The 12,473-nt window shown below is 56.8% G+C and overlaps 1 protein-coding gene across 1 annotated transcript; it reads left to right on the top strand.

Moving 5' to 3' along the window:
• The first annotated feature begins 687 nt into the window (after positions 1 to 687).
• Positions 688 to 7,816, top strand: FADD (Fas associated via death domain). The gene is made up of 2 exons (XM_064287620.1): positions 688 to 1,048; positions 4,874 to 7,816. Exons 1-2 carry the CDS (start codon positions 763 to 765, stop codon positions 5,209 to 5,211), a joined length of 624 nt encoding a protein of 207 aa, XP_064143690.1. The 5' UTR covers positions 688 to 762; the 3' UTR covers positions 5,212 to 7,816.
• The last annotated feature ends 4,657 nt before the right edge of the window (positions 7,817 to 12,473 follow it).

The raw sequence follows: 12,473 nt of genomic DNA, 5'->3' as shown, positions 1-12,473 counted from the left end.
TCGACTCTGAAAACCCTACGGGGCACCCGTCGACTCTGAAAACCCTACGGGGCACCCGTCGACTCTGAAAACCCTACGGGGCACCCTTCGACTCTGAAAACCCTACGGGGCACCCTTCGACTCTGAAAACCCTACGGGGCACCCGTCTACTCTGAAAACCCTACGGGGCACGCTTCTACTCTGCGCACACGGGTCGCCGTGAGTCGGGATCGACTGCAGGTCGGTGTCGGTCGCCCGGGCAGCGTGCAGGACCGGGAGAGCAAAGCCTGCGCTGAGCTCGGGGTCGGCGACCCGGGGCGGCAATGACGCGCGGACGGAGGGCCGTGCGCTCTGCACACGGCAGGCTCCGCGCAGGCGCCCAGCCTCAGCCCAGCTCCCTGTCAGTCCGCGGAGAGCACGGCCCGCGCCCTGCGGTCCCCGAGCCCCGGGTCTCGCACCAGGGCCGCCTGCTTCTCTTGGGCGCCCCCTGGCGGCCGCCGCGCACATCCCCGGCGGAAGCGGCCGCGGCCGGGATTGGAGCGCATGCGCGGGGCCCGGAGCTCTCGCGAGATAGGGGACTGAGCCGCGGCGCCTGGGTGGACTTCCGGTGGCCGGGCGGGGCAGGGGCGAGTGCAACAGGGTCGAAGGGTGGCCGGGGCGCGGGCCTGAGAAGGCGAAAGCCGGGGTCGGGCCGGGGCGAGCGGGGGCCCGGGGCGCGGCGCCCGAGTGGACCGGCCCGAGTGGACCGAGGCTTGGCCGGAGCCCCGCCGCATCGCCGCCGCCATGGACCCGTTCCTGGTGCTGCTGCACTCGATGGCGGCCGGCTTGACGAGCAGCGAGCTGACCGAGCTCAAGTTCCTGTGCAACGGGCGCGTGAGCAAGAGGAAGCTGGAGCGCGTGCAGAGCGCCCTGGACCTCTTCACCGTGCTGCTGGAGCAGGGCGACCTGGGCGCCGACGACCCCGACCTGCTGCGCGAGCTGTTCGCTTCCCTGCGGCGCCAGGACCTGCTGCGGCGTCTGGACGACTTCGAGGCGGGCGCGGGGGCCGGAGCCGGGGCCGGGGAGGAAGGTGGGCGCCCGGGGGCCGGGGAGGAGGGCTGGGGGGCCGGGGAGGAGGGCGGAGGCCGGGGAGGAAGGTGGGCGCCCGGGGGCCGGGGAGGGAGGCCGGGGGCCGGGGAGGAGGGTGGGCGCCCGGGGACCGGGGAGGAGGGCGGGGGGCCGGGGGCCGGGGAGGAGGGTGGGCGCCCGGGGGCCGGGGAGGGGGGCCGGGGGCCGGGGAGGAGGGGGGGCGCCCGGGGGCCGGGGAGGGGGGCCGGGGGCCGGGGAGGAAGGTGGGCGCCCGGGGGCCGGGGGCCGGGGAGGAGGGTGGGCGCCCGGGGGCCGGAGAGGGGGGCCGGGGCCGGGGAGGCGGGCGGGGGGCCGGGGAGGAAGGTGGGCGCCCGGGGGCCGGGGAGGGGGGCCAGGGGCCGGGGAGGAGGGTGGGCGCCCGGGGGCCGGGGAGGAGGGCGGGGGGCCGGAGAGGAAGGTAGGTGCCCGGGAGTCAGGGAGGAGGGAGGGCAAGCGGGCGGGGAGCCGCGGGGGAGGGCGGGCGCACTGGAGCTGGGGAGGAGGGCGGAGGGCCGGGGAGGAAAGTCGGTGCCCGGGAGTCGGGGAGGAGGGAGGGCAAGCGGGCGGGGACCGGAGAGGAAGGTGGGTGCGCGGGAAGCCTCGGGGGAGGGCGGGCGCACTGGGGCTGGGGAGGAGGCAGATAGAACCATATGCTAGTCAGTGTACCTGCAGCCTTTACGTGTGAGGCCATGGGGCGCCCAACCTTGCCAGGCTTGATTTCCGTGTGCTTTCTCTGACCTTGGAAGAGGAGTGGTATCCCCACTTTACAGACAGAGAACTAAAACCCGGAAAAGTGGGCCTGCCCCAAGTCCTGAGCTGCAGGCAGCCTGGACACCTACCCCCAACCTCAGTTTTCCTCCCACCACCCCACTTCCTCAGAGGTAACTGAGAAAATACACAGGAGAAAGGGACTCTCCCAACAACCTCTGGGTGGAGAAGAGTAGCCAGAGAAGGGGGGGCAGGAGTGAGGTGGACCTGCTAGTGTTCACTGCACTTTGGTGTCTGGGCACTGCCCAGCTAACGCCCTGCAGCGCTGAGAAGACTACTAAGGATCTGAACTCTCAGGCACCCTGAGAGCCGGTTACTATCCTGAGCACTTTGATGGTGTTCCCTGCTGTGGGATAGGCCCCGGCTTCTGGAAACCCCACGTGTCACAGAGTAGAACTGTCCCATAGGGTTTTCTGGGTGGTAATCTTTACAGAAGCAGGTGGCCAGGCCTTCCACAGAGCTGCTGGGTGGGTTCAAACTGCTAACCTTTCCGTTGGCAATGGATCGCAAACCACTTGCACCTCCCAGGTGCCTTTTCTAAGCACTTTAGATATTTAACTCTCACAGTAACCCTGTAAGTTAGGTAGTGTTATTACTCCTTGTCATTCTTAGTTTTGGAGCCCTGGTGGCCCAATGGTGAAGAGCTACAGCTGCTAACCAAAAGAGTTCACATCCATCAGCCACTCTTTGGAAAGCCTATGGGCTAGTTCTGTTCTGTCCTATAGGGTCGCTATGAGTTGGAATTGTCCTGACAGCAACAGGTTTGGCTTTTTTGTTTGTGTTATTCTCAGTTGGCAGTGAGAGACTGTAGCTCACAGGTGTTAAGTGCTGGCCCGAGATGCACAGTAGTAAGAGCTAGGGTTTGAACCCAGGCACTCGGACTCTGATCAAGCTCATGCTGTAGTGGGTTCTCCCTTGCTGTCAGTCACCCGGTCTCTCCACCTGTGGCTTGCAGGGGCTTCCAGGAGCAAAAGTGAGGCCTGAGAACAGCAGTGTGGTTCGGGAACACCCCCACAGCCTTCAGGCTGGGGACGCTGTGCCCTCAATCTGTCATTGGGTCAGGGAGCCAGGCAGGTCACAAACCTGTGGTGCCACAGGTGTCACGTCGTCAGGACTGGTGCTGGCCTGTGGCACGGTTTTGCCTGAAGGCAGTGAGGTTCAAATATACACGTATATATATATACATATCTATATACACACGTAGTGCTGGACAGACGATAGAACTATAGGAAAGTTACGATTTCAAGGATATTTAAAATCAAACCCGTGCTGTCGAATCGATTCCGACTCATAGCGACGCTATAGGACAAAGTAGAACCGCCCCATAGGGTTTCCAAGGAGGGGCTGGTGGATCCAAATTGCCGACCTTTTGGTTAGCAGCCATAGTTTTTAACTGCTGTGCTACCAGGGCTCTCAAGGATGTTTAGCAACTGGACAAAAACCCTGGTAAAATAGATTTTTTGAAGTTGTCCTCAAGGTGTATGTGATCACTGTATGGGTGTGTCTTTTGAATCTGGCAGTTCTATACTTGCTGTATGCTGGAGAGAAATACACCAGGAGGGCGTGGGCAGCTTGGTAATGGCGGCTCTGTGTTTCTTACAAAAGGCAGTTGAACGTGGTGGTTAGGAACAGCTTCTGATGCCAGACTGGATTTCTAATCCTGGCTCTGCTGTTTTCTGTGTGACCTTAGGCAACTCTCTTAGCCTCCCTGTGCCCCAGTTTCCTCATCTGTACAGTGGTCACAGTTAGCCCAGTGCCCTTCGCAAGGTTGCGCTGAGAGTTGGATGAGTTGATGCCAACAGCCCCTTGGGGCTCTAGCTGGAGACCCTGGCTTGGAAGGGCCACCTAGGCAGCTTCTGGTTCCCCCTTCCCTCTTCCAGAGGCAGCCTTTTGGGATTGGTAGTGCCCATCTCCCTGTCTCCACAACAACTGTCCAGCAGAGGAGTGGCATGGTGGCAGGGGCCAAAGGTCAGTTGTTAGCTGCTGGCCACTCAGCCCCTGGCTCATGGCGACCCCATGTGTTGTAGAGCAGAGCTGCTCTATAGGGTTTTCTTGGCTGTAATCTTTACAGGAGCAGGTTGCCAGGCCTTTCATCTGCGAAGCTGCTGGGTGGGTTCAAACCTCCAGCCTTTGGGTTAGCAGCCGATCACAAACCTTTTGTGGCACCCAGGGACCTTAGTAGCTTCCTAGGGCTGACGGGGTAAATTACCACAAACTGGATGATTATAAAACAAGAGAAACCTATTCTCTCACAGTTTTGGAGGCCAGAAGCCTAAAATCAAGGTGTCAGCAGGGCCGCTCTCCCTCCAAAGGCTCTAGGGGAGCTTCTTCCAGCTTCTGGCTCCAGGTGTTCCTGTGGCTGCATCACTCCAGGCTCTGCCTTTGTCTCACACAGCCCCCTCCTCTTCTCTGTGTCCCTTACGAGGATACCTGTCATCGCGTTTAGGGCCCACCCGCTTAATCCAGGGTGGTCTCATCTCAAGGTCCTTGATTACATCTGCAGAGACCCTTTCTCCAAATAAGGGCAGCTATGAGAGGTGGTTTGATGTGGGTGTACTCCTGGGGCCGCTGTTCACCCTGCTGCAGGGGGTGCTGTGGGCCTTTCTCCTTCCCTCTGACAGCCCTCCAGGCCCTCTCTCGGCTTCCCTGTCCTCAGCAGCTGGCTCCACCGCTCCGAGACCCACTCTAGAGGTCAGCCCTCAGCAGCTAGCTCCTCCCCACTGAGACCCACTCTAGGGGTTAGCCCTCAGCAGCTAGCTCCACCCCACTGAGACCCACTCCTGCAAGCCACACCTCCTAGAGGGGCCTCTTGTTCAGGGGTCAGCTTGGGTGGAATCGGGAGCCATTCGTGGGCTCTCCCTGGCACTTCTCCGGCCCCTCTGCCTCTGGGTGATTCTAGCCTCTTCCCACTGGTCTACCCATGACCAAGTCAGCACTGAGAATTTTAAGGGTGGGGTTACCTGTCCCCCAAAGAGCTCACCAGACCTCTGGCAGATCATTCTGTCGCTTCCCTCCCCAGACCTGCGAGCTGCATTTGACGTTATCTGTGACAACGTGGGGAAGGACTGGAGAAGACTCGCTCGCCAACTTAAAATTTCAGACACCAAGATCGACGCTATCGAAGAGAGATATCCCCGCAACCTGACAGAGCAGGTAAGGGAGTCGCTGAGAACCTGGAAGACCGCCAGGAGGGAGGACGCAACGGTGTCCCAGCTGGTGACGGCCCTCAGGGCCTGTAAGCTGAACCTGGTGGCGGACCTCTTAGAGGAAGAGCAGGCTCGGACCCTCCAGAACAGGAGTGGGTCCGCGTCCCCGATGGCCTGGAGCTCGGCTGGTTCTGCCTTTGGGGCTCCCTGACTGCTCAGCCCTCATCTCAAGAGAGACGAAGGACATCTGCACCTTGGTTCTGTCCCCCAAGGTGTAACCAAGCACCTCTGCGCCCACCACTGGGGAGATCCTGCAGCAGCTGTCAGTGAGGACTGGCCCTTTCTGAGTGCTCGCTGGGTGCCAGGCAGAGAACTGCGCAGGCATCGTCGTTTATCCCTCACAGTCGCCCCGTGAGGGCTATTCCGCTGTCCCCGTTAAATGAGCGAATAGGGAGAAAATGCAGCAGGTATGTCCGTCACACGACAGGAGTGTGTAGAGGTTAGCGGTTGTGCCTGTTGTCACTCTGCAGGGGAGGCAGCCAGCCCAGAGAGGTTGAGGAGCCAAGGAACGTCCCAGAGCAGCAACAGGGGAGCAGGGTTTGGAGCCAGGGCAAGCTCCAGTGCCCTGGCTTTCAGCAAACGCTGTGTCATTCCGCCAGTCCATGCTAGGCCAGAGGGACAGTTTGCCACGTGTCCTTGGGAGTCCTCAGTCTAGGCTCGAGTACCAGGGCCGGCATGGGGGTGCAGCTTGGCCTGCCCTGGACCACGTCAAGCTGTCTCTAAGCTGGGAAGCAGGGACAGTGGTGGTGGGAGGAGCCAGGTGGCACCTGGTCAGCGCTCTGCAGCGTCAGTTCTTACAAGCGTTATGATTTGTCTCATTTTACAGTTTGCTGCTGTTGTATCAAAATGGTATTTTTCTGATAACAGAACTGGCACGGAAGCTGGGTTTTATAATTTAAAAAGCACTCTTCCTTCATGCTTCCGAGATACGTGTCCTGAAAGCAGACCCCCCAGCAGTGGAACCTCCGTGTTACCGAGAACTTCAGTTCCTGTCGATGATTCATTTCAAGTGATGCTTCTCCAAAGTCCCGTTAGCCTGTTTGTCTTGTCCTTTGCAGGTTATAACGGGCTCCAGTTTGTGACTGGGGTTAAAAAAAAAATAGTTGCCGTCACGTTGACTCTGACTCACAGCGACCCCGTGTGTGTCGGAGTAGAGCTGGGCTCCACAGGGTCCTCAGTGGCTGATTTTTCAGAAGCAGACTACCAGGCCTTTCTTCCAAGGTACCTCTGGGGGGACTAGACCCTTCAGCCTTTTGGTGAGCAGCCGAGCACCATCCAGGGGCTCCAGGGAATAGGGTGGCTGGCTTTAATAACAGCTCCACTCAAGGGTGTTTTCCCCAAGCAAACATGATCTGCCTGAGGCAGCTTTCACCTGTTTGAGACCTGCTAGCCTCTGAGAGGCATCAGAGAGCCAAATGACTGCTCCTCCTGCTGGCTCTCCAGCGGTGGCCTTGGGAAAGCCACCACTGTGCTGCTGTGACCTAGGCCAGGGTCATGAGGGCTGTATGCTCCATGGGGAACCCAGCCCTTTACCCTGCAGGCCTTCAGCAGATGCTTGCTGACACCAGCACTGTGCCGGGCTGGGCCGGCTGCGAAGGAGACAGGAGTGGTTCTGTTCTGTAGACGCTAAAAGCCTGGCCGGGAGCGCACAAACCTTACCCAGCTAGTCCGGAGCCGTGGCAGGTGTGGCCTGGCGCCCCTGCTATGCCCAGGACCATCCCCACCCCCAGCCACAGATACCCTTACCAATTAATGTGAGTGGCTTGGTGAATGGGTAGCTCCGGGGAGTCACTTTTCTGGGGAAAGAAAGGATATCCGTATTCCTTGAACGGAGGCAGGTTTGGAAGGCTCGCCTTTCCTGTAAGCTCACAGCATAAACTGCTGAGGTGTGGGGGTACCTGGTGCTCCGGCATCGCCCAGCATCTCCTGCACACACCTCTCCTGAGAGGAGACCCAGACCTGTCACGCCAGGTGCTCGGACGCGGGTCCGACAACACTGAGTTTTCTCCGCTGCATGGGAGCGAGCGCCAGGTGAGCTTCCACCTCTGGGCTGGGTCCCCACTTCTGGCACTGGCTCACCCTTGAAGCACAGCGCACAGTCTCTGCGCCTCCTGCATCCAGCGAGGGGCTGGGTCTCCCCTCCAGCACTAACATCTGGGGACTCCTGTCTGCCAGGCTTGGAGTCACCTGGGTCCCCACCCAGCCTCACCTGGCTCATCGTGTGGCTTCTTCATTTGGCCTGTTGCTCATCTGTAACGGTGTGGAGAGCAGGCCTCAGAGGTGATGACATGTAAGATAGTGCCTGGCCGTGTGCCTGCTCCTGCTGCTTCTCCGTCCTGCCACCCCTGGGCCGCAACTGCTGCCCTTTCCCCAGGACCTGGGACGGCCGGCCCTTGGCAGCCAGGTGGCACCAGAGAACAGCTATAGAGCAGGGTGGCCTGGGGTGAGCTGTGAGAAACTGCTCTCGAAGACTCAGCCACACACAAACACCGGTTTGGTCCATTGGCAGGTGTGCCGTGGCAACCGTGAACGAGACAACCTGCCCTTGGGGTGTGTGGGTGTCCCCCATTTTGTAAAAGGAAAACATATAACACTCAAAGGAAAACACAGTTCTCTGGACCCTAAAAGCAGAAAGACGTACCCCACCTGTTTATAAAGTGCTGGTTATTTTCTGGACGACATAATTGCAAATTGTTATTTCTTTGTACTTTCTGTGTTTTCCACATTTTCTGTAATAAATATATTTTTCTGAAGAATTGTAAAGAAAAAACTGCCCGCCACCCACATATAAAACGGGGGTAGCCTGGGCTCCTGGGTGGGAAGTGTTCACAGAGCAGCTGAGCACACGGACTATCCTGTCTGACCAGAGGACTCGGCAGCAAGGAGCGGAGTTCTGCCAGAGCCCTTCACTGGGCTGTCAGGACGCTGCCCGGCGTTCAGCCTCTGCTCCTGGGGTGCCACCTCTGCTCTTCAGGGAGGTGGGAGCAGGTACAGAGCCTCCTCCAGTACAGTGGCACGGCCGCTGCTGAGGCGAAAGTGTGCAGGGTCCTAGGACCCCTGGGACAGGTAGGGCGGGCAGAGATGACGTCCCGTGGGAGCTGTGGCCCCTGGGAGGATACATCCCTGCTCTTCAGCACTCCGCCCCAAGTAGCCAGCTGCTGCAGTTTCTGGACAAGGATTCCTCGTTGCGGCTTTACAGAAATGCGCTCTCGTGTTTTTTTTTTGCAATAACGTGGGAATTACATTTCTGAAAAAGGTGCACGCAAGTCGCGGGGCTTGCTTGAAGGCAGTGGTTATGAACCATGTTTCTTCTCTCAGAATCCTTTTTCTCCTGAAAGAGTGGGAAGACAAGTCCAAGTGTGTGTGCTTTTCCGGGGAACTCAGGCCTGTAGGGGAACTTGACTAGAGCCCCTGGAACAGGGCCTGGACCCCTTCCCTTCTGCCTCACGATACAAAGTGCCCCTCCGCCACGCACAGCCAGCCCTGCCCTGACCCCCCAGCTATGGTTACCCCTCCTCTACCTGGTGCTTCCCTCAGACTCCCAATGGGGCGGGAGTCCTGGCAGGCGTCCTCCATCCTGCTTTGTCCCTCTGTCCTGCTACGTGTTCCTGGCACCCCCAAGAACACCACCACCCCCAATAAACCACTTGGCTGAAGTCACTGGCTGCCCAATCCATTGCCTGCTCTTCTGTTCCGACTTGCTGGACCTCTCAGCGCTTCTGTCGGCCATTCTCTGATGAAGTTTTTTCTTCCTCCCACCTGGTTTTCCTCCTCCTTCTGGCTACTCCGCCTGAGTCTCCTTCACACACACCCACACCGACCTGGTGCCCCATGGCTTGTTCTCCAGCCTATTTGGCTCTTGAGCCCCCAGACCCCAGACCCGTGTTGTCAACTGCCGAGTGGGTACCGGCTCACCTCCTGAGACCTTGTATTAACTTCCTGTGACTGCTGCAACAGATGACCTCAAGTTTAGAGGCTTAAAACAACACAAGTGTGTTATCTTACAGCCCTAGGGTCCCAAGTCCTAAGTGGGTCTCCGTGGGCTAAAATCAAGGTGTCTCCTTCAGGAGGCCCCAGGAGAGAACCCACTTGCTGCCCTTGGCAGCTTTTAGAGATTGCCTGCATTTCCTAGCTCGTGGCCCCTTCCCCCAAGTCAGCAGGGTGCCAAAACCAAATCGTTGCCATCAAGTCGCTTCCGACTCATTGCGACCCCACGGGTTAGAGAGTAGAACCCCGTAGGATTTTCTTGGCTGTAATCTTGGTGGAAGCAGATTGCCAAGCCTTTCTCCCGTGGCATAGCTGGGTGGGTTCCAAGCACCCACCTTCAAGTTGGTCACATGCAAACTGTCTGCACTTCCCCTCCCAGTGACCTTTCAGCCAGGACACCGCATCTTCAGTCTTCAGATCCCTCTGCCTCTGGTCCTCCTGCCCTCCTCTGTCACTTAGAAGGAAGGAGCCTGTGATTGCATTGGCCCACCCAGATAATCCAGGGTCCTCTCCCTGTCTCCAGGGCCTTAACTGCATCTCATCTGCCATATCAGGTACCATGCTCACAGGTTTGAGGAATTAGGAGGTGGACATCTTTGGGGGGTCATCGTTCTGCCACCCCATGCCTCAAACTCAGCATCTCCCCCACCACCCAGTTCCATAGCTGGCACTGCTGTTCACCAGTTGCCTCCTCCGCCCTGGTGCTCACCCTTCTTCCATGTCAGCTAGGACCAGGTCTTCTAGGTCCTGCCTCACAGACGCCTCCGCCTGCCTGCCTCCTGGCCTCTGCTGCCACCCACTCCCAGGGGAAACTTACCCCTTCTTTCTGGACAGCTGCAGGGACCTGCTAACATGTCTCACCACTTCACTCTTCTGGCCCATACCTGCCTGTAGCCAGAAGGACAACCCAGCCATACTGCAGACCCCTGACGGTGTTAGGAACCCTGGCTCCACGTGTGGCTTGTCACTCCCAGATAACCATTCAAGTCATCCTGGTGACCACTCTCCAAGCGCGCGGCCCCGTGTGCACTGTTGGGGGTGGACAGCGAACTTGTTCACCTTGCTGCGGTGACCCGTCACCCCCATCTGCACAGTGCACGTGAGGGATGGTATCACCGGCCGTGAAGGCAGAACTTTTACAGGGAACATGTGCAATCGAGAGCCGTTTTCATCAAAGAAGCCTTCAGCTTCTTGAGTAATTTACTGTGGCAAGTCATATACACCAGCCACGTGACTTGTCACCAGGGGACAGAGGCGAACTCAGTACAGGAGCCACGTCCTCACAGAGCGAAGGCCGGACGACCTGTCCACAGAGGCTTCGGGGTACGGCTTGAATAGAAAAATGACGTGGGCCGTTTGAGTCACCCCAGGCACGTGGTGGGTACAGGCCCCCAGACTTCTCAGCCTGCCTGCTAACAGTCTAGACAGGAGGCTGACAGTTTGTCTCCACATCAGACTTCACGTTAAATTAGCCATGCACTCAGTCACACGATTAACCCAAAAGGTACTGGAGCTTTCTTGTTTACAAGAACTGAACGCACGCGCTGCCATCTGGTTTTAGGCTTATATGTGTTGGGGTAACATTATTATAAATGAAGACTTCGTCATCAGGAGGCTGGGGCAGAGTTACTCCTGTGAAAGGGGTCTCGGGTTGGAGAACCCAGGCTACAAAGGGTCCCCATGCCCCTGGGGATAAAATCCTGACTGACAGCAGCAGCACACCCCGGAGAGTGGGCGCTGGTCTAACGTAAACTGTAGACTTTAGCTAATGGTAATGTATCGATTCATCGGTTACAGCAAACGTGCACACGAATGTAAGATGGGAATAACGGGAACGTGCAGAGGGAGGGGGTGAACGGGAAGTCGCTCCGCTACCTGCAATTTCTCTGTAAACGTAAAACTGCTCTAAAATAGTTTTGTTAGGTGCCATCGAGTCGATTTCAATTCATAGTACCCCTTACGTCTTAGTCATCTATTGCTGCTATAATAGAAATACCACAAGTGGATGGCTTTAATGAAGAGAAATTTATTTTCTCACCGTCAAGTGGGCTAGAAGTCCAAATCCAGGGTGCCAGTTCCAGGCGAAGGCTTTCTCTTTTCTGTGGGCTCTGGAGTAAGCTCCTTGTCATCGGTCTTCCCCTGGACTAGGAGCTTCTCTGCACAGGAACCCCAGGTCCAAAGGATGCGCTCTGCTCCTGGTACTTCTTCCTTGGTAGTATGAGGTGTGCCCCTCTCCCCGCTCTACTTGTTTCCCTTTCATTTTATCTCTTGTAAGATACAAGGTGGTACAGGCTCCAGACTGAGTCCAGCACAACTAGATGGTGCCCAGCTACCACTGCTGACTGCTCTGACAGGGATCACCATAGAGGGTTCTGGACAGAGCTGGACAAAAAGGTAGAACAAAATTCTAACTCATCAAAAAAGATGAGACTTACTAGCCTGAGACTGGAAGAACCCTGAGAGTATGGCCCCCCCAGACACCCTTTCAGCTCAGTAATGAGGTCATTCCTGAGGTTCACCCTTCAGCCAAAGATTGGACAAGCCCATAAAACAAAACGCGACTAAAGGGGCGCACCAGCCCTGGGGTGAGGACTAGAAGGCAGGAGGGCACAGGAATGCTGGTAATAGGGAACTTAAGGTTGAGAAAGGAGAGTCTTGACATGTCGTGGGGTTGTTAACCAATGCTATAAAACAATATTTGTACTAACTGTTTAATGAGAAACTAGTTCCATAAACCTTAATCTAAAGTACAATTAAAAAAAAAAAAAAAAAGGTGGTGCAGGTCACGCCCCGGGGAAACTGCCTTTACATTGGCTCAGGGATGTAACCTTAGTAAGGGTGTTACAATCCCACCCTAACCCTCTTTAACTTAAAGTTACAAACAAGAAGTGGACGACAACCACACAATTCTGGGAATCATGGCCCAGCCAAATTGATACACACATTTTTGCAGGGGACATAACTCAATCCATGACTCCATGTGACAGGATAGAACTGTCCTATAGGGCTTTCTTGGCTCTAATCTTAATTGTGCTCATGAGAAACCTGTACGTAGATCAGGAGGCAGTTGTTCGGACAGAACGAGGGGATACTGATTGGTTTAAAGCCAGGAAAGGTGTGCGTCAGGGTTGTTTCCTTTCACCGTACCTATTTAATCTGTATGCTGAACAAATAATCCGAGAAGCTGGACTGTATGAAGAAGAACGGGGCATCAGGATTGGAGGAAGGCTCATTAACAACCTGCGTTATGCAGATGACACAACCTTGCTTGCTGAAAGTGAAGAGGACTTGAAACACTTACTGATGAAGATCGAAGACCACAGCCTTCAGTATGGATTGCACCTCAACATAAAGAAAACAAAAATCCTCACAACTGGACCAATGAGCAACATCATGATAAACAGAGAAAAGATTGAAGTTGTCAAG

The sequence above is a fragment of the Loxodonta africana genome, chromosome 7 (genome assembly GCF_030014295.1).
Source record: "Loxodonta africana isolate mLoxAfr1 chromosome 7, mLoxAfr1.hap2, whole genome shotgun sequence".
Taxonomy (NCBI): domain Eukaryota; kingdom Metazoa; phylum Chordata; class Mammalia; order Proboscidea; family Elephantidae; genus Loxodonta; species Loxodonta africana.
This window is presented reverse-complemented; position numbering and strand designations above follow the sequence as displayed.